The following is a 21,948-nucleotide window of genomic DNA, read 5'->3' as shown; positions in this document are numbered from 1 at the left end:
CACGGCAAATCCTTCGGTGGTCGTAGGTCTGATCATCGATGCCTTCGGAGAGCTGAGGGACCAGCAGGAACAGGTCAAGGAGGACATGGAGGTGAGAGTCGAGTTCATTCTCAGCCGTGGTTTCCGTACTGGAGGGGGAGGCGGAGGGGGGAGGGAGGGGGGGGGGGGAATCTAAAGAGAGCAGTTGCTCTTGATGTCTCCTCATTTTCTCTCCTCAGACCAAATGTTTCATCTGTGGGATCGGCAATGATTACTTTGACACAACGCCTCACGGCTTTGAGACTCACACCTTGCAAGAGCACAACTTGGCCAATTACCTGTAAGTACCCTCTATATAGTATATATATATATATATATATATATATATATATATATATATATATATATAGTATATATAATAATATATAAGTATCCACGTGATTGACGGCTTTAGCATGTTGGCACAGCATCAGGGCTGAAGTCACAGGGACGGTAGAAAGTCTGGGTCTATTTGCTCTCACAGTCAGGCGGCCTCGTTGTGCAGCTTCATCACCTTTTGATGCCGCGGCGTTTATTGGAATGTAGGTTTGTGACAGCGACTGAGATACGACGTCCAATTGGCATTTACGCCCGATTGAGGGGAACGACTGGTGATTGGGTGATTGTTTTTCCTTTATGTTTGACGACTGAGTCAGAAACGATACCCCGTCTAACGCAGAATGTGACATTTTCATTGGAATGCCTTGTTGGAGGAATCACAGTTTCCTCCTCTCAGACATTGAGGCAGCAGGATCTGACAGCTTGTCGTGCTTTTTTTTTTTTTCTTCGGTTTGGCATTTTTGTTTTGTCTGATCGGCCCGGCTTTCTCTAAAGGTTTTTCCTGATGTACCTCATCAACAAGGACGAGACGGAGCACACAGGCCAGGTACAGCATGAGTCCACACTTTACAAATGATTATACTGTTGATTTCAGATATAAGTTGGTGTTGTCTGTGATTTAAAGGAATTTCCTCATTGCAATTTGTTGATTTGAATGGTGGATTTTTTTTTAATTAAGTGCACACTCATCACCAACCAATATTGTTTATACATATGTAGAATCAGATAAATAAAGCATATTATAATTGAACCAAGATTTTGAATGAACCTGATCACACTTTCAGTCATTTAACTACCTGCTCGCTACCTTTCTGAACATTGAAAATAATAAGAATTACACAGAAAGCATTTTTTCTCACTGTTTTTGGTATGAAATGAATGTAATTATCATTTCCGTTGTCCACGCATGTCGCTGGGCTGGTGCTTCTGGTGCCTGTGCGTCGTCCTCCAGGAGTCCTACGTGTGGAAGATGTACCAGGAGCGCTGCTGGGACTTCTTCCCGGCCGGAGATTGCTTCCGCAAACAGTACGAAGACCAGCTCGGATAGAGCCCCCACACACCAACCCCCACACCCCCTTCACCTCTGTCCTTACTAAGCGGGCTGCTGGGCGGCGACACCACGCGGCCTCAGGAGGCCCGGAGGAGAGACCAAACTACTTTTGGAGGCTAAAAAAAAAGGAGGGAGAAGTCCGAGCGGGACGTTTTGGTTTCTTTGGGTTTTCGGGGGGCTCGTCTCTGACAGCGTGTTGCCTTTTACTCCACAAGTCATTGCACAATGGGGTTTTTTTGCGGAGGGGGGGGGGGTCTTTTTCAGAAACCACCGGGTTGTGTGGGGTGTTACGGGACGGTGTGTCAGTCGTATTATGCACAAGAACCGAAGCTTCAGTATTTCGAGAATGTTTGACTTGAGACTTAATGCCAAAATAAATGTTCAGTAGATCGTGCGCAAAAAAGTGTGACGTGAGAAGTTTTTTTTTTTTTTAAAAGATGTTGTAAACTTGCATATTGAGATACAGTTTTAGAAGAAGGCAAAAAAGGTTGAATATTTAGGATTCAAAATATGCCTAATTTTTTCATGAAGTGCCTTACAGTACTGTATCTCTACATTACAATAAAGCTATGCAAAACCTTTGTTTCTTTATTGTAAGTACAGTGATTCCCTGGAGCAGTAACCAGTAGCTGTCCAGATGCGTAGTTTGTGGCTGAACTTTCTCCTTTTTCAACAGCATTTGTTTGATTTGACAGATTTTTATTTGCTGAATGCAGCGTAACTACAAAGTGTAAAAATGACTCCTCAGTATTGACTTATTTGCTGCAGTATGGCCATTTACATGTAGTAGCTTTTTGGCGGATTTGTGCATTTCTTTTGATGGAAAAAAAAATAAAGAAATAAATGCGTTTGTGCTTTTATATTTTCAACTACACCCCATTTCACATGAGCATCATAACACAACGAGTTATTTCAAGCCCTAAGGCTCGGAGACATTGAGTCATTTCGGCCTCTAAATCAGCAAGATGCAACAGCTGCGTCCGCAGAGATTTTCAAAATAAGATACCTCCTGTGTTCAAATAGCTCGCCTTTAGTTCTAAGTCCATTTTGGACTCGCCAAACCTCAAAGCTTTATCACAGCCGTGACCGTCCTGCAGCTTTTAATCACCCCGGGAGGGGGTGTGAGTGGATGTGCACTTCTGGTTTGGCGGGTGCACGAGGCGGGACGGGGCCCCCAGCGGGCTTCGCGATGGAGGCTTTAGCCCTTTTACCCACGGTGCCACATGTCAGCCTGCATCATGTCACCACACCCCAGGCTCCACGCGGCGCTGCAGCCTGCTGCAGCCCGAGTGCAGCTCCGCCTGCGACCGCCCCAGCGCGCCGACCTGCTACCGTGGTTTCCGGGACCCACGCTGCAGAAATGCCATGTTATGCATTATTTAGCATTATTATGTTGCTAATTTATAATCATCTCAATAATTTTGACCTAATGAAAGAAAGAATTAAAGCGTCAGATGTCTGGAGACACGTAATACCTGTTGAATTCATCTCCGGTGAGGACAGGCCTGTCACGTTGCTCTCAGGAGGGGGGGATTTATTTCACGTCAGTCAGGTTACAGCAAATATTAGAAATGTGATTCAGGATTCTGTTTCCACTAAACACAACGTTATGTAATACTAGATAGTGAAATAAAGCCAACAGAGAGTAGGTTCTGATGAGGGTTTCTCTGGTTTCCTCATTGTTCAACAAAAAAATCCAGCTCTATAAAAATGATTTGATTTGATATGAGACCATCTCCTAATGGGATAACACCAAAGTGAGAGTTTTGTGACAGCATTTTGCACAAATGCAACTTTACCTTCTTTTGTGCTCATGGAAAGAGAAATACTCTGTAGTTCCTGCCACAGATCAGCTGTCTCCATGACGACACGCAGACTGCCCTGCACAGTTACTCCATGGTGTCACCTGGGACGAGGGACAGAGAGAGAGAGAGAGAGAGGCAGCTCAGTGCACCAGGGGGGGTCCCATCTCTCCAACGCACAACTGTCACCAAACCGGACACATGAATGAACCCAAGGGGACGTCTTCCCCGTCATCCCACCGCTGTCGTCTTCACGGTAGAAGACGTGATGTCCTTCCATAATCCCGAGGACTGCTAAGCTCGTTGGTCTCGGTTTGCAGAAGTGGTCACCACGTAAAACGACAGCGTTTGTTCATCAGAGTGACACACGGTTCGGGTTCGTCAGAGAAGGCGCTGACCAGCTTTCCACTAAATGGGAATGTACCTTATTTGCAATGCATTTTGAATTTGCTGTGCGTCAGTACGTGTGTGTGTGTGTGTGTGTGTGTGTGTGAGCATACTAACAGAGAACTTTGTCTCCTCGGATCACACACTGCAGTACTCGCAGCCTCTTTGACAGATGTGTTCTTCCCTGAAGCACCCCTCGACATCAATACCGTCAATGTGTGTGTGTGTGTGTGTGTGCTGTCATATAGTTATAATGGCATTTTATTTGATAGTTTTCTCTTTCTCTCTTTCCCTCTGAACCCTGACAGCTGTCAGTGACACCACTTGTAGTATGTAGTGGATCTAGATCCGTTCGGTTTTCCTCTGCCTGTATTCCATATTTATTTTTACACGACAAAAAAACTTGAACATACGACCTCATTCCTTCGATTTCTCGCACAAAAACAGGTCTCACGTTCTCCTCGGGGGGGGGGGGGGGGGTGGTGAGAGGGATGGATCCGTTACATGTCCAAGGTCAGGACGTGGCCGCTGTGTAACTGGATGATGCTGCAGCGATGTGAAGGTGAGCGCTGCTGAGCCGGGGGTGGGGGCGGGGGAGGATTGAGGTGAGCCGGAGAGAGGCGGCTCGTGCTCCCCCAGGTGTTCTGTTGCGCTGATGCGGCACGGGGCGGGTCGAGTGCACGTGGGACAGGGGGACGCCACACTGGTGAGGACGGGACTTTCCAAGCTTGTATATTATGAGGTCAATTACAGAAGCAACTTGAAGACCTGTATTGCACATGTCATCATTTTTTCACCTGTGACTTTCTGCCTAAAGGTAAGATGAGGTAATCAATCTTTTATGTCTGTCCATTACTTTTAAAGAGGAAATTGTAGGTTGGGTTGGATGGTTGGAGGTTGAGTGTCACTACTCATGATTCACTTTTACATTGCCTGGCAAACCTCTTCTCTCAGTAAGAAATGAAAAAGTATTCCCAAAATGCCAGCAATTCCTTTGACACATCTTATATGATCCTAATCATGTTTAACTTTTCTGCAGGCCATAAGCCCTTCGATATGATGCAAAGATGTGTGGGCTTAATCCTGCAGGCGAGCACACAGAGGATGAGAGCATCACAGACGGGATCAGACAGACGGAACGAGCGTGTGAGGCGAGGAAAAGAGATCGACGCCTCACGACGATATCACCATCTTGCCTTTGATCTCACTTCACCTGTTCATCGGTTAAACATCACCAAAAGACAGAAGAAACACGCGCGGCACAGAAACAAATGGACCATCAAGGAGTACCAACGTGAGCGCTAATCCCGGCTATTCCATCACCCGGCTGTCTTGACTCCTTCATATAGATGAAGATAATTAGAGGGTAATGATTTGATCACACAGAGTGCCTCATAAGTATTGAATAGCGATACAAACTTTGAAAAAAAAACTTGAGGGGTGATTTGCGTCGGCACTTGGCGTGAGCAGAAACAGATAACCGATGATGACAACCAAACGAGTAATTGAATAATTTAATCTTACTTGCTCCCCCCGTATGAATAATACACGCTATTATCAACGCAGAGTCTAAACGGGGCCGACACTGATGCTGACTAATGCAAGTCAAGGAAGGACACAGAGGTTATGTCTCTCAGAAGCTTTCCAGGACCCCCCCTCCATCCCTTGAGGCAGTTCTTGGACTTCCACTCCATGCTCCGTTTACTACTCTTCCTGGGATGCTAGCCAGGGGGGGTGAGGGGTGTTGAGAAAAGGGGAACAGGAGTCCCAGGGCACCTTCTGAGAAAAGGTGCCCTTTGGTCTCCTACAAAGGTGGTGCATGCCACGGAGATCGACACGAGTCATGCTCTCGAAGTGAACTCATCACGCTTAGCGCGCCAGCACGCTAGCATTGTGCCGGTTTGTCGGTAACTACAGCGTGAGGAGAAGGCCGTTAAACAAGGCACTGGTGAGTTGAAATGTTGATGGCGCCGGGATGAGTCTATTTCATTAATAGGTGTGTGTGTGGGGCGGTGTGAATGTGTGCTCCAGGCCTCATGGTGTGGGAGGGCAGTGGCAGTGGCAGCGGCAGTGGCAGCGGCAGTGGCGGTGGCAGTGGCAGCGGCTCAAGGCCCGGAGGGTAAACTCAATTGCGCGCCGTCGCCACGATTCGAGACACAAAGTACCGGTGTTGCTCCTTTAGTGTCCACTCTGGAACCCTTTTTTTAAACTATTTTTTTTTTCTGTGTTAAAGGACTTACGTTCGCTTTAGCACCTGGCGCCGCAGCATGTGAGTGATGTCTGAAGAGGGGCCGTTCCACCTCTACGTCTCTTAGCCGCCCTGAGGTTAATAAAGCGGCGAGCGATTCTATAATTTTGCTCTCGACGGCACTGAAAAGGGAAAACAGATACGGGAATCTCATCTGATCCTCCGTGGAAGCCTCAAGTGCGTTCCACAGGTCATTTCCGGATGACACGCGCTTATAAAAGCAATTTACTGTTGTTTTTTCACTCAGCTTTATTACATTTTGTGCCCCAGGACTTGGCTGTTACCTTAGACAGCTTTAGGTTATTGTGCACATAAAAACAAGGCAGGCAGTTGTCACCAGAGTCCAAATCCGGTATTAAAGTTTGGTTGTTATCTGAAATGGGTTTTGTGTTTCCATCGTTATCTCTGGCTGAAATCAATGGAACATTAAGTCATTGATTTAAGGTGAAACTACGGCTGCATTATCCACATTGACCATATTTTACTTCTGTTATTTCTGACAGCAGATGAAACATTGGAATTGTAATATAATAGTGACAATTAATCTTTTTTTCTTTTTTTATGTGACTGAGAGTAATAGCAGCAGTTTGCTTGAACTGCTTCTTAAGAAGTCTGGACAAAGCTTTGTACAGATTGCGAGACCTTCAGAAGAAAGCCACAGCAGCTACCTCGGACTTTCTTCTCACATCGCTCCACCCGGGAGCTTAGTGCAACTTTGACCAATTAGCACACAGCACCACAGGAAGTGAATCTCATCAATAAACCATGGCACATTATTTAGGATTGGAAATGAAAGATTCATGCTCGGGTGAAGCTCCTAAAAAAAAAAAAGACAAGTACAGCTCTTCGAACCATCACAGAGGACTTTATGAATAACCCTGGGTTCATCCTCAAACTTTTGAAGGGATGTCACTTGATATTTACCGAGGCCACGCTTCTGACGGCCGGGGCGTCACGAGTTCTCAGCAGTTGGCGGAGGCCATCTGTGTTTATTTTCCATTAAGAGTGTCTCTCTCTCATCTCCCCTCGGTCGTCTCTCTCTACTCATCAAGGGTACACTTTAAGGTATACGCATCAATTCATTATTTAAGGGTATTAAAGTGGGCGGATGTCGCTGAGGAAGATGAAGGAAACTCGTACTCTGTACTGCTACTACTCGGGACTGGATATGCTAGCATCGCATACACAAACTCAAGCAGCAGTGCAACACAAACTCATATTGCGGCAACTGCGTGGTGAAGACTACCTTCAGGCAAGAACCCAGCGTGGGGGCGCCAGCGAGGGGGGGGGGGGGGGGGGCTCATGTGAATTAATGCCTGATTCCTGGTTTGGGGTCTGTGTGTGTGAGGAATTCATGCTAAAATTGTTTGTGTGCAGCACGTGGGACCACATGATGGGAACCCAAAATAAACACCTTGGAGTCGGGCCGGCGCTGGACCAGCGGCCCCCGCGGGCATCAGCCCGCTGAGGACTCCTGACAGACATCTCAACCAATTAGCATTCAGGCACCTCGCCTGCAGCTGTAGGGGGGGGGGGGGGATTTTAATGCAGCGCAATTTTCATCAGAGAACAAAAAGGGGGGAGGGGGGGGGGGGGGGGGGGCAGGGCGACTATTGCGTGTGCGAAAACCAGGGCGGGTCCAGGCCCGCCGTCACACGGACACTCGGATACTCACCCCCCGCGGCTTCAGGAGATGTCGCGGTTGATTCTCACCGAAAGCAGGATTTTGTGAAAGGCGCGAGATCTCACACAGGTGTCGTCAGTGGTGTGACGAAGGACGACAACGACTACGACAACGACAGAGGAGGGGGGGGGGGGTGGATTCACTCGACGGTGTCATTCGGGGAGAGTCTGTCGGAGTCCGCTTGAAGGTCGAGGAGTTTTTGGAGAGGCTTAACGCGACAGCGTGATGGACAGGTCCTGTCCGCCTCCTCGCCGCGTCCCGTGATCTGAAGGCTGTGAAAAGGAAGCCCCGTCGCTACAGGAACCTGTTTAAAGTTAAATGGTTTGGAAACATTTATTCACAGAGCGTTATGGGTTATTTTATTTTTCAGGGCCTGCTGAGGATCATAATGGTTTCTGACAATTTTGTGTTTTTTAATGTTCTAGTTGTGACCAACAGTTGCGTTTTCAAAAAGACATAAAAGAAAAACAGAATTTAATGATTTCAAACTTGTGCTTCTGCAGTTGTCCTTTTAATGACCCTGAAGTCTGACCTGAGACAGTAACAGAACCGTCCCTTATAAGCTAATCGTTCTTATTCTATTGTAGTTAAAGGTCTGAGTGCATAAGAAATAGGGAGAGAGAAAATTAATTATAACACTAAAGAGAGGCACTGACAAAAAAAATTGAATTCCAACTGGATTAATTTGTGATCTGCCCATTGTGTTACGACCTTTAAATATCTCCATTCCATCTGTACACCTTGCATCTTAAACTTCCCTCCGAACGGGACCGACGGAGGAACCGCCTTTGAAGCTGTTTTTTTTTTGCCACACAACGTACGTCCGGGCCCCGCTTGTCCCTCGGGTGCCGTTAGAAAGGCCCGACCGCGTTTTGGCCTCTCGTTCCCAGCGAGGGTCTAAGCTGCTGTGATTTGTGGCTTCAGAGCAGCGAGCAGAGGCGTGTCCCACCATGTGGCCGTCAACTGGGGGCCGATAATGAGGGCCGGTCGCCTCATTAAAAAGCCACGAGGAACGGAGCCCCGACATCAAAAGAGCCTCCGCGCTGCCTCCAGCTCGCCTCTGCAGGCATTCCTTTGAGGGCGGCCCACAAAAACCTCTGCAAACCTCGCGTGCTGTTGCTGTGGCAAAATACATTTTGTTTTTTTGTGGTTAAGGTGCAAAGAACAGATCTGCAATGGGAGGGGAGGGGAGGAGGGGGGGGGGTGCAGGCGTAGGTCATGCACACCTGAGATACCGGGTTAATCTTGTCCAGGGGCTTTCTGAAAAGAACCAAAGATACCATCAAATGAAGCAACTTGTACACTTCAGGCCATTTCAGGTGATTGCTAGTTCCCCCCCCCCCCAAAAAAATGAATAAATGTGTGCTTTATTGTACTCTGTTGTACTCCTTCAGTAGGCATCTGGCCACTGAGCTGTATGGAGTCACAGGCAGAGGGGGGGGGGGGGGGGGGGTTGATGGAGGCAGGGAGTGGGGGTGGGGGTGTGATGGTGCGTGAGTGCGACAGGAAGCGGAGGAGATGAGCCCTGACAGCGTCGCTCCGCCACTGCTTCTACAGCAAATGTCAGGCGCCAGACGCCAGCTCGCCTGTCCGTCACCTGCCCGGGCTTTTTGACCGAGGTAAAGCCCCCCCCCCCCGAGTGTGTCCGCCGGCGGATGAAAACCCAAAGCTCGTGGACCTGAGGCCGTGTGGAGGGAGGAGCCGGAGGGTGTGGACCAGGAGGAGCAGATGCACTTTGCTCAGGCGTGAAACGCTTTTACAGGGAATGTGGACGGAGAGACGGGAGATAAGATAGACACAAAGAAGAAGAAGAAGAAGAAGAAGAGGAAAAAGAAGAAGAAGAAGAGGAGGAGGAGGAGGAGGAGGAGGAGGAGGCGGGAAAGTTCAGTGAGTCACTAAAAAGCGAAACGCATGTGTTTGTCTGCGATGAGTCACGGTGGATTAATGTATTCTTTGACATTTTGCCCATTGTCACGTCGTCGTGTGATGCATGGCCTTTTCTAATGGGGTCGTGGAAAAACTGCTTAGGAAATATGTCGATTCCTTTATGACTTACAGGGTAATCTCAGTAAAATGTCTGCCCGGAAGGTTGAGAGCAGCGAGCTTGTGTGGATGAGAGGCCTCCTCCTCCTCCTCCTCCTCCTCCTCCTCCTCCTCTGCCCCTGGTGATCTGAATTCTGAACAGGAGCAATGGCAGAGTTCCTCCACTGCCTGCTCCTCAGTAAAGGAATACAGAGTATTTCATCCAAGCTGCTCATCATGTCCTAATGACTCATTTAGTTAGTCGACATGGAGACGATTAAATGATCCATTTCAGTGTCAGTTTGCAGACTCAAATGCAGAAGAAGAAGAAGAAGAGCAAACGAGAGCCAGCAGTGGCTTTTTTGCTCATTGCTTGTCTTTTGGATCGGGCGCAGTATTGATTTAAACAAATGAAAAAAAAAGGACTTTCTTCTACAATGACCCAAAATATTTTGCAGCGAAACTGTTCCTGAAAAAACGCTGATATGCCCACAAAAAGCAGCTCCGCTCACCGAGTGACTGCGATGGTTTCACATATACAACCGAAAAATAACCAACCGTATGTGTACTTCCCAAATTGTTCCTATTGAACAATCAGGTAACAGAACCGGATTGTGACGAATACTGGATTTAGTGAACTTAAGGCGGGTTAAAGTAAATTGATGAACGTGATTGGACGTGTAGCCGTCCCTCGTCTCACCTGCACATTCTGTCAAATGTTAAGCCAAATCATCCTGCTTTCTATCAGACGAACATGACGCCAGATCACACAAAACAAAAAGTCTTTTCCACTCAAACCGGGCCTGTGGGTCAGCCGGCGTTCTCGTTGCCGGAGGGAGGAGACTCCAAAGTGGGTCGTGCTGTTTTCGGGTTGCAGAATCCTTCGGTAATGGTGTCATGCGCGATGCCGCGCGCTCACTCTGCTTCGCCCCCGATGTTCAAATTAAAAAAGTTCTGTGGGAAAAGTTAGGAGCGCTTTGATGAGACGTCTCCACTCAGAGCTGCAGTGGGCTCCGTCCTTTTGGAGAAATCATTTGTATAATTGCAACTAAAGAGCATCGTTGGACCGCGATCCAATCGGAGAAGCTTCATTTCTTGTGGATGCAACTTTGAACAGAAATCGAATTTAGGTGATTAACTTAAATAACTTTTTAATTATCAAAATGAATGAAATTTGATAGGCCAATAAAATGCTTTTTTAATAAAAAGGTAGATCGTGGAGTTGCAGCGGCCCGAGTCACATGACTCTGGTAATAATGCCCCAAAAAAGTAGATGATGATGATGAAATTAATAAAATAAAGAAGCGATATAAAAAAAAAAAACAATTACTTCAATATGTATGGAAAATGACAATAACATTAAAGCCTGGACAGTATTCTCTTTTCGGGCATGAATCCATTTCACAGACGTTGTCACAATGATCTACATTCTGTACTGTGATGCATCTTTTTATTCACCGCTTACCAAACCCAAGACGTAATTGCAACAACAAAAGCTTCCCCTCGGTGGAGACGCGATGCAGCCGGAGCAGAAACTGTGGCTGGTGGGCTTATGGATTTTTTTCACTTTGAGGAATGGTGTGTTCAACCAGGAACATGCTGCACCTCGGGTATGCTGCACGAGAGAGAGATGGGCCCTCAGACCGGATCAGAACAATGTTCCCGGGGATCGACACTGAACAAGTCACCTCACCAGGGGAGCGTAAGTCACGAGCAGAGCCGCTGGGCTGCAACTGTGAGCATGAATTGACCAACGGAGTCCTGTGGATAAGGCGTCAGTGAAGACATCTTCTTGTCCCTGTCTCTCCGAAGGTTGGATGTCATGCCGTCTCTCTCTTTTACGTCCATCACCTCGGAAAGACGGCAGATGGAGGCGTTCGACAGGTGGTCCTGAATTACAGTCATTAAAAAAAAAGACACTGACAGTCTGGCTGCAGAGGGACTGTCAAAGAGGGATGTGATACTTATTCATTATTTTCAGTGTCTCTTTCTTCTGCTTCTTTCTTTATCTGGCTGCGTGGGACAAGCTTTGTTAAAAAGGTGTTTCATTTTTCTTTCTTTCTTTCCTCTCAGACGGCAGAAATTTGGCTGATAGGATTCTCTGCCGCGTTGGCCGGGGCTCGTTTCAAGCCTTTCTTCAGTGGCCGATGATACAGACAGATGGTGGCTGGAGGACCTGATGGGGACGGTGTCTGGACACGTTCACCTAAAGCACATCGTTCCCTCTGTTCTTTTCATTCAACCCACCAAACGATACATCAGAGGAACATCTATTTATATAAATATTTACTGTATATATATATAATAAGGATTATGTCTGTTCATGATGACGATCAGACTAAATAACACTAAATCACACTTTGACCTAAAGCTTTGACACAATGGCTGTTTTTCTTCCCTTATTTTGAAAGTCACATCTACTTCCTTCCTTTGTCTTAACCCACCTGCTTTGTTCCTCCACACCAAAGCTCCATTAGTCCATTAGTTCCTCGTGCACTTGGAGTGTGTTTTTTCTGTGTTGGGTCAGGCCTTTGCAGCCTGTGTCTGTGTGCATCTCTTCACTTCTAGTTATTGAAATGTTATGTCCAATCGAGTCCACAACAGCAGCTCCATCAAAGCCCGGCCACCACCTCATCTCCTCCGTCCGTGCGACTATTCAAGTTGCATCGTGGGGAGGGAGAGCTCGCGTGTGCACAGGTGAACCAAAGAGCTTGATGCTGCTTCTTGATTCTAACGTCGGTAAAGTACTGACTGCACTCGTGACTCAAAGGGAAGCTTTGAATCAAAATCATATCATTTGCTCAAAAGTCCCGCAATCACCAAAAGGTGTGAAAGAAGGTATTTATTTGTGCAGCAGATACGGGGAGAAACGGGGAGAACGTCGTGCATCTTAACATCCAGGTTTCTAATAGAGATAAAAGCGAGCGCCACAGGGGACTAATGAATGAACTGAATCTACCACGTATTGGCAAACCATTATGTCAAAGGGGCTTTTTGCTCAGGGGGGGGGGGGGCCTGAGGGAGACAGAAAGAAAAGGAACAGGGAGGCATGACTGCAGATAAAGATTTGTTGCACATCAAAGCCTTGATGAGACAAGGACATCAGAAGAGTCATTTCTTTCAGCCACTGTGGAGAGACCAGCGCGCTGAGGATCAAATGGATTAAAGGAGGCTCCAGGGTGACACATTGATTGTTTCTGGTTATTCCGCCGGATCTTTATTGTTTAAAAGCTACCCGCTAATTTGGCAAATCAAGAAAAGTATAACATAACGTACCCTCACGCCGGGTAAAAACACTTCATGAAAGAGAACAAAATAGCGTAAAGGCAGATTTCTTTTGACATGATGTGGATGCACAATTGGGTTGGGAGATGAACAAGCCCCGCGTGGACTCTGCACAGATGGAATCCGTCTCGATCCGCGTTAGAGTCCTTCACCATCTTTTCCCTCTCAGAGGAGCGCAGCGAGCAGACAGCGACCTGTGGGGGGAAAACAGGCCATGCGTTACGCAGGCAGATGTGCAGGGAGGACGGAGGATGTGCCTTTACACCAAGCCCTGCGCCAATTGTTTATCCAGAAGGGATGAGGTAAAACAAAAAATCCCTTTCAGCGGGCACTTTGTTTCACTGTTTTTTAATGAGAAGGTTAATAATTATTTCAAAACAGACACTTATATGTGATATATGAATACGCCTCTAAGGTTGGTCGGTTGTCCACACCTGCTCTTTTGTGCTCTCGAGTGTCGACGCGGGGCTTAAAGCACGCGACTGTGCGGTAAACTTTGAGCGGGTCAGCGGTTCGGCGGTAATGATGAGCCAGGTGTCTGTCCTCTGGCCCGGTGCCTGGAAACGGCTTCAGATTGGACCGTCAGCCAGGATGGAGCGGTCGGGTGGAGCGGTCGGGTGGAGGCTCGCGGTGCTCTGTTGGAACAGACGTGCAGGGGTACGGGGCGCCGTTTGCAAAATGTCGCACGGCCTAAAATCCCTTTTTTCCAGTTTTGGTCCATTTGGCATCATCATTTAACATGTATATATAACATTTATATTTAACATTTACATTTAGATGAAACATTTATATTATTTAACAACTTTGTGTTACTGCCAAACATGGCAAACTTGGAAAAGTGATATATGAATATTACAGTGTTTTTTTTCTTCATATGATAATGGTAAATGTACCACACAGGGGTTTTCATGAAAGGCATCCATCACGTCATCGGTGTGCAGCGCTGACCTAGTCGCAAAATCATTTCGGTGTGGGAGCTGAAGTGTCAGGATCTATTTATAGTCACTAACCTCCTCTCATCATGTCTATATTTATTGACTTTTTGTGATCTAGATAGTTTAATAGCAAATATATTTAACCAAATGAATTGGATGAAGCGTTCCCAACTTTGTTGGTGCATCTCAGATAACTAAATGAGAGAGAAATAAATGATACTGGCACTGTGTTGGGAAACACTATTATTAGACTGTACAACATATCTGCTTTACTGTAAATCCCGATCTCGGAAATCAAGAAAACTATTCTAAATGAAATGAGGGAAAATGCACTTTGTGTGTGACACAATTTCAGAGAAACTGGATTTATTAGTATTAATGTATCTCTCTGGGGATTTGATGGGAACTCATGGGATAGATCAGCAGCCATCATCTGGATTAAAACATACGAGGACTTTTTGGCAATCCGGGTCATCCGCTGAATGGCAATTGAATAAATCCTCGATCAGCACAATGACATGCATGTGCATGTGCACGTGCACGCACCAACGCGCACATGCAAAGGTCCCAATGAAAAACATCTGTCACTTCAGTAGTCTGCTTATCTCACCCAGCCATGTCAGCGCTCCCCACCACCCCCTCCCCCCCCCCCGGGAGCACGAGAGCAATCGGCGGTGTTTTTACTTCCAGCAGATGGGTTCGTTGATACCCACAATGCTGTTCAAACACAGCCTCGTCTCGCTTGTCTGTGGAACTCGCGCGCCAAAAAAGAACCTGCCGTTGGACGTAATTAACGCCAGGCAAAAGCGAGTCATGGCTTCACTTCTCTTGACTTAACGCCACCCTCAGCCACCTCCGCACACACCCCGCAATGCCCCTACCGCCCCCACACACCTTCCAAAACAGACTCCTAGCCACTGAGCCACCTCCTCCCCTCCCCCCCCACACCCCCCACCCCCTCTGTGGACTAAGCTGCATGCTCACTGCCCCGAAAAACATGATGAACCATTCAGCCTGATGGGAATTTCTCCTCCCAGGCAGCGGACGTCAGCTACATCTGTGTCTTGCAGCCAGAGCAGATGCGGCGGCAGCGGCAGCAGCGGCAGCGGCAGCAGCGGCAGCGGCAGCAGCGGCAGCGGCAGCAGCGGCAGCGGCAGCAGAGAGGCGGCAGCAGCAGCAGAGAGGCGGCAGCAGAGAGGTGGCAGCAGCAGCAGAGAGGCGGCAGCAGAGAGGCGGCAGCAGCAGCAGCGGCGGCAGCAGGGACCTGTCTCAGGCGTCACGCAGCCTCTCAGTGACATTCTGCTCCGACTTGGCTGAGAGGCAGCTCTGGCAGGAGAAAAGTCCCATCCCCCCCCATCGTCCTCGCTCTTCGGCTCCCGAGTCGATTGTGATAACTGGCGAATGACTGAGGAAGGATGCTGTGCAACTTGAGGATACTTTTCTCATCAGGACGCCGCCGTGGCTGCGTCGGGTGGCCCGAGAGGGGGGTGGGTGGGGGGGAGGGGGGTGGAGACGTGATGCCGTACTCTGTGGCTCCTGAGCAGCGATGACCGAAGGCTCCTGGTGTCCACCCTCATCCCGCTCTTCGTCCGTCTTTCTCCCTCCTCTGCCTCCGCGCTCACACTTTTTTTTGCCTCGGACCGTTCTGGCACGCGAGGGTCGAGCGGTGCAGGAAATTTCCCCCCCCCCCCTCCGCTTCCATTCCTCTCTCCAACTGTGTGGTGAACCTGCTGCTCGGCGCCACACACTTGACCCGGAGGCTCCCCAGGCAAAACAAAGGAATTAACCATGAACTTCACTCTCACCAGGAGACCCAGTGTGCCACCGAACAGGGAACTGTGAGATCTGTGGAAAGTTAACTGTGAGTATGTTCATCTACTATACGTCTTATATTCATCAGTGACTCATTTCACGTCCTCCAGGGGATTATGATTGATTGAATTTAGACTTTTGATGAATGCACAAATGCATGACCTGGATTTAGGGAGATGCAGCATCATCATGTGTGCACCGGTGCATGTCTGAGAGGTCTCAGCATGTATTTTTAATGTGGGCTTTTAACCGTAATGAAAGCAACACAGGAGGTTCTGCCTAACAGATTTGTGTGCTTCTCTTCTTCTGGAAGACTTTGTTTAATAGATCAGATTGCATACGTATTTATCCAGTTACATTCCTGATGCATTTGAAAGGCTATTTTTTGATTCATCAAGGGAATGTGTGCTTCCATTTGCTGGTCGGTAGCTCTGTAAAAAAAATCCTCATTTCAACTGCGTAGACCTAAAATTCTTTTTTTTAAATTTCTTTCCAACCCCCCAAAAATAGATCAATCAGCATTTTCTTCCAGTTTCTCACCGCCTTTCCCCTGCTTCTCCTCGGTTAGGTGGAAATGACAAAACCCAAATGATGCGTGAATTTAACGTCCACACAGTCCTCACAAATCTTAGCAGGTGCTGCAGCTAACGAAAAAAAAAAAAACCAAGAAGTTTTCACCACAAATGAAGTAATGGTTTGGGGATCAAATTGTGAAATTGTCAACGGTGGTTTAGGATTTAGAGATGCAATACAGCATCAGATCATCTGCTCTGATTTCGCATCGATTTAGTGTATACTAACATGAGCGCACAATGAGTTCACCCTCAAGGGGCAAAACGTACATCATTTAACTGAAACAGTTTGGAGGTTATTCAAACTATTACACTTGTTAAATGTGACGTCGGCAGAAATTAGGTGAACTACGAGTTGGGAGAAATAATAAACGCAGACGCTCAAACAGAAAATCATATTCAGGAAGCTACGAGAGCGCAAATGATTTTAAAGCCTGATCATTAACCAAAACGATGCTGTTGTTGCTCATAAAAAAAGATTGGTTAGGCATTTGTGTTTCATTCCCTTGAGTACCTGCCAAAACCACTGGGGCGTCCATAAGCAGATCACAATATTCATCTAGTGGTCGTCACTTCTCTCTCTTGGTGCTTTTTTCTTGATCCTAACCAAAAGACGGCAAGATATTTGAACATTTAAACGAAAGACAGAACGCATTCTTCCCCCTTTTGTTTGCCATAAACAATGGCCCCACTGATAAATAATTCAGGTGTGCATGTGTAGGACCCAGGTCTCGCATTTAACATTTATGGTCCTCTTCCATTCTCCTCCGCCGCACGACAATGATTCCGGCACGACTTGTGTTTCTCTGGTGTTCTCGTCCTGGGCGCCACGTGAATGCAGAAATCTTGACCACGGGTCAGCGGGCTGACGACGGCGAGCCAGAAAGCTCAGGGCTCGTTTTGCATATCGTACGCACACACACACACACACACTCGCCACGCAGGCAGACAGCGGCGTCCTTCTGCTTCCTCTGCTTTGACTTTCCTTTCCTTTGCTCCCTCTGTCTCCTTCTTTGGTCCCTCTCATCTCTTCCTTCCCTTTCTTCCACAAAAGCCAAATGCACACACACACACACACACACACACACTATTTGTTTTTCTGTTTGCAGAGCGTAGATAGAAAAAGGTTACTCGGGGGGCCAAGTGGAGGCCAGTCTGTGGCCCAAATTGTTGGACACCATTAGTTGTGTCTCTCACAGTATTTTAAGTGAGCGTCTAATACTCTCAGGATGTATCTGTAATGAGCAGGTTTTTATAAAGAGTGACACTAAGACATCTATTTTGTACTGATTTATCCTCATGGGTGTTATTTCCTTACTCTCATACCCCAGGTCCCGATACAGGCGTCATGCTACCAGATGTTATGCAGCATTGCTTTGCTTTTATTAACAGGCTTTTTGAGCAGGCCGCATCCAAAGCTCTCTCCTGCCTTGTGATACTGAACTGCATCCAAAAAAGTTGGTAAAGAGGCCACAACAGAACAAATTCCCTATTTATAGCGATGCAGAATCCCATGTTTACCCCACACTCTGAGCTTTGAGTGTACCATTAAGACGCTTCCTGCTCCGATTTAGAAGCTATTAGCAGGCTTGACTTGCTCTACCTGTTGAGGTCAAAAGGTAAAACGAGTCCATTCCAACGTGTGTGTGTGTGTGTGTGTGTGTGAATGTTATCACTAATTCATGATTCTTTGTGTCATCAAACACAATCACTGATGGTTCAGCCTATTTACTTTTGGTTCAGAATAGAAATACTAATAATAAAAACCGCCGCACTCTTTTTTTATCCCATCCTGTGTGTTTTGGTTAAATTCCTGCTGCACTGACTTTGGTCCCTACAGTTTAAAATGAGTCATAGAACAGAGTGCTGCCTGTATGACGTGTTTTATAGGCCAACCCTGGACATTACCATCTCACTTTTTGCTTTTTTCTTTGGATTTTGGAATACTTTTTTATCATACTTACACGTTTTTTGATCAGTAAGAAAATCCTCGCAAATAAACAGCACTTTTAGGAATTTGTCAGTTAAACGTTTCGCTACAAATGAACAAAAGTTGCAAGATTATTTTGCTGTCCAGCCCCCTTCATCGCGGCGTGTTGTTGTGCAAGATAATAGGTGGGAAAACGTCATTATGAGGGATTCTGCAAAAGAACAAAAAAGAACAAAACGAGGTTTTGTTCATACCGGGGAGCAGCAGAGGCTTCTGGAGACGCATTCATGACATCTTCTGTCAGTGTGAAGATGCGGGGCTTTTGAGGGATGCGATATGAAATGCCGCCCTACGACCCCCCCCCCCCCCCCCCCTCCCGCCTCCCCAGTGACAGGAATGTTAATTGTGTGGCCCTCTGCCTGCTGCTGGCACGCCGGTTAACCTGGCGCTGTCAAACGAGTGAGTGGGAATTATTGAATCCTCAATTACCGAGTGGTGTTGCATTGTGGTTTGAATTGTGATGGATTTTAGAAGGAGCTTAGCACGGAGGGGGGGGGGGCGGGGTAGTTAGGTGAGATCTGTTGGGTAAATCTTAACAGAACCATCAGAATCGCGTGTATTGTCTATTGGTCTTTACATTTGCTCTGGTGTATTGTTGCATACAAATAAGAGGATTCTCCCTGTAGAGATGATCTTCCCCAAAATCCACTGTTGTCCCAGGCTCAAAAGGCCTTTGTCCTCCTAATGGTGGTTTAGACCACTGCTGTTGTGCTGGTTATTTACTTATTGTTTGGAAGGCAACAGGGCACAGATGGTGGGCTGTAACACGGCAGTGAAATACCCTAAATCTGAGATAGGAGTGAGGGAGAGACGAGCCTCGAGCCCAAAACCCTGTATCGCCGTAATGGACTCAAATCTGGGAGTTTTCCACACAAATATAAACCAAAGGTGTGGAAGGCTGCTTCAACACATCTGATAAAAGCCCTCAAGGCACCAAATCCCATGGTGGGGCCATGTCTTTGTAGGTTATGGAATGAGAGACATTGGAACATAGAGGTTTTTTTTTTCTTTTCGACCATGTGTCCAGGTTGGCCTGGGTAGCCCCCGCCCCCAAGAAAATACTCTCTAACCTGAAGGAAACGTTTATACAGCGGGTTTGTGGAGGGTGTTTGCTGTCCTCTACTGGCGCAGGGAGTGTAGTGACCTGAGAGTGCTTCACTTTCCTCTTTGTTATCGTAGACACGTTCGATGTGGATTAGTCCAAACCTTATTATCAGACCACACGATATGATTTGATGTACTGAGTTGGAGGTGATCTTCATTGCATTTTCCAGGAGATGCAACCTGAAACCTAACAGAAAAAACATGTTTCATGTATTTCTTTTTTTACAGATAGAGGACAAAACACTGGTTTGACGTTTATGCAAAACATTAAGGTTTTACCCTTCAGTGTCAAGCAAAGCATGGATATGTGACGCTCATTATGCTGATTTAATCTCATCTCAGTGGCTGCGAATAAACATTTTGCTTCTCTTTTTCACCAGGAGACCTCTCTGGAAATGACAAATCGAAACACTCTTGTCATGATCAGATATTAATTACCAAAAGGAGACCATGGAGGGAGACGGTGTCCTGAACTCCACTGTAAATACCACCACCATGGATGTCCACCCGGTCCCCCACAGCCTGTGGGAGGTGATCTCCATCGCGACCGTGTCGGCCGTAGTCAGCCTCATCACCGTCGTGGGGAACGTGCTGGTGATGCTCTCCTTCAAGGTCAACAGTCAGCTAAAGACAGTGAACAATTACTACCTGCTGAGCCTGGCAGCCGCCGACCTCATCATAGGCGTCTTCTCCATGAATCTGTACACCTCGTACATACTGATGGGCTACTGGGCCCTGGGGAACCTCGCCTGTGACCTGTGGTTGGCGGTGGACTACGTGGCCAGTAACGCCTCGGTCATGAACCTGCTGGTGATCAGTTTCGACCGGTACTTTTCCATCACCAGGCCTCTGACCTACAGGGCCAAGCGGACCCCAAGGCGAGCCGGGATCATGATAGGCTTGGCCTGGATGGTGTCGCTTATTCTGTGGGCCCCGCCCATTCTCTGCTGGCAATACTTTGTGGGGAAGCGGACCGTCCCCGAGAGGCAATGCCAGATCCAGTTTTTCTCTGAACCCGTGATAACCTTCGGGACGGCTATCGCCGCCTTTTATATCCCCGTATCGATCATGACGATCCTGTATTGTCGAATCTACAAGGAGACGGAGAAGAGAACCAAAGATCTGGCGGAGCTGCAGGGGATTAACTTCCCCACCGACCCCGGGGTCGCCCAGCCTCAGAAGACCATTGTCAGATCATGCTTCAGCTGTAAATTGAGGTCGATTTCACACGACAGGAATCAGGCCTCTTGGTCCTCCTCCAGCAGAAGCAACGCGGCCAAATCGGCGGCCACCACCAACGACGAGTGGTCCAAAGCCGGTCAGCTGACCACCTTCAACAGCTACGCCTCGTCCGAGGACGAGGACAGGCCCGTGTCTCCGGGGAGCTTCCAGCCCTCCTTCCGGAACCAGGCCTGCGAGACCATCAAGGGCGGCGCGGGCAGCGAGAGCGAGCAGCTCAGCAGCTACGAAGAGGACAGCTTCTTCCAGACTCAGAAGAGCGGCAAGTGCGTGTCCTACAAGTTCAAGCCGGCGGCCGCCAAAGACGCCGCCGCGGGGCACCGCGGCAAGAACGGGGACGCCAAAGGGGCGTCGTCGGCGTTCTCCTCCGCCGAGTCCATGAGCGTCCCGTCCACCTCCTCGACGTCCAAGCCCGCGGACGCCACGCTGAAGAGCCAGATCACCAAGAGGAAGAGGATGGTGCTGATCAAGGAGAGGAAGGCGGCCCAGACGCTCAGCGCCATCCTGCTGGCGTTCATCCTCACGTGGACGCCTTACAACATCATGGTGCTTATTTCCACCTTCTGCTCGGACTGCATCCCCCTCTCCCTGTGGCATCTCGGCTACTGGCTGTGCTACGTCAACAGCACCGTCAACCCCATGTGCTACGCCCTGTGCAACAAGACTTTCCAAAAGACCTTCCGAATGCTCTTGCTTTGCCAGTGGAAGAAGAAGAGGATTGAGGAGAAGCTGCACTGGTACGGACAGAACCCCGTCGTTAGCTCCAAGCTAACGTGAACTGTAAAACTGTAAAAACTGTTATTTTTAAATACGGTGTATTGCTGTAAATTAAATGTTAATCTTGGGTTTACAAACGATATCAAGGAGATGGTTCAAATTGTAATTTAAATTGTTCGTTAATCGATAGGTATGTTAATTACTGCTAAACCAAATTGGAAATGGAAAAACAAATCAAATTGCCCCAACGTAGTCAAAACAGAACACATTTTACATGTATGTGCTGTGTTTGTGCTGAAGATGCACATTTTGGGAGTCATTTTATGTTAGAGGGCTAATACATGCCGTCTAAATCCAGATTGTAACCTGATGATGATCAAAGCCTTTTCACGTGTGCCATTGCAATTTAAGGATGAGGGAACATAGCTCCAACTTTCTTGTTTTCACGTTTCATCCGCTGTGTTTTCTGTCCTCAGCGGACAAATATTGAGGAATAATTCCATAAGTTAAAATACAAATATTACTCCAGCCCAAAGCCCAAGACTTATTTTACTCAAACTTTGTGACACACTTGTCAATGTTTACATTATTGTGGAGGATTCTAAAGTACACTTTGTTTATCACAAGTTTATTAGTTTTCCTCCTCTGTATATTTTCTTTTTCCGTGAGCATTGAAATACAGTATTTGTTTTCTGTGAATATTTGTAGCTTCTCTTATCTTCATTGTATTTCTGGCAAACTTG

General features: G+C 47.4%; 2 protein-coding genes across 4 annotated transcripts in view; both read left to right on the top strand.

Annotated features, from left to right (window-relative positions):
* Window positions 1-2,258, top strand: part of LOC119227227 (ryanodine receptor 3-like) — a 71,082-nt gene extending 68,824 nt beyond the window's left edge. For all 3 annotated transcript variants that reach the window (XM_062557203.1, XM_062557205.1, XM_062557204.1), the window contains 4 exons: window positions 27-91; window positions 219-319; window positions 853-904; window positions 1,310-2,258. In XM_062557203.1, the coding sequence (XP_062413187.1) occupies window positions 27-91; window positions 219-319; window positions 853-904; window positions 1,310-1,405 (314 nt within the window). In that variant the 3' untranslated portion in view covers window positions 1,406-2,258. The remainder of the gene's footprint in view (window positions 1-26; window positions 92-218; window positions 320-852; window positions 905-1,309) is intronic.
* Window positions 2,259-15,283: 13,025 nt separating this feature from the next.
* On the top strand, window positions 15,284-21,841 carry chrm5a (cholinergic receptor, muscarinic 5a). Its single transcript, XM_037486232.2, has 2 exons — window positions 15,284-15,632; window positions 19,630-21,841. Exon 2 carries the CDS (start codon window positions 19,700-19,702, stop codon window positions 21,263-21,265), a length of 1,566 nt encoding a protein of 521 aa, XP_037342129.2. The 5' UTR covers window positions 15,284-15,632; window positions 19,630-19,699; the 3' UTR covers window positions 21,266-21,841.
* Window positions 21,842-21,948: the final 107 nt, after the last annotated feature.

Source organism: Pungitius pungitius, chromosome 14 (genome assembly GCF_949316345.1).
Source record: "Pungitius pungitius chromosome 14, fPunPun2.1, whole genome shotgun sequence".
In the NCBI taxonomy this organism is placed as follows: domain Eukaryota; kingdom Metazoa; phylum Chordata; class Actinopteri; order Perciformes; family Gasterosteidae; genus Pungitius; species Pungitius pungitius.
Note: the sequence above shows the minus strand (reverse complement) of the source record. Positions and strands in the feature narration are given on the sequence as shown.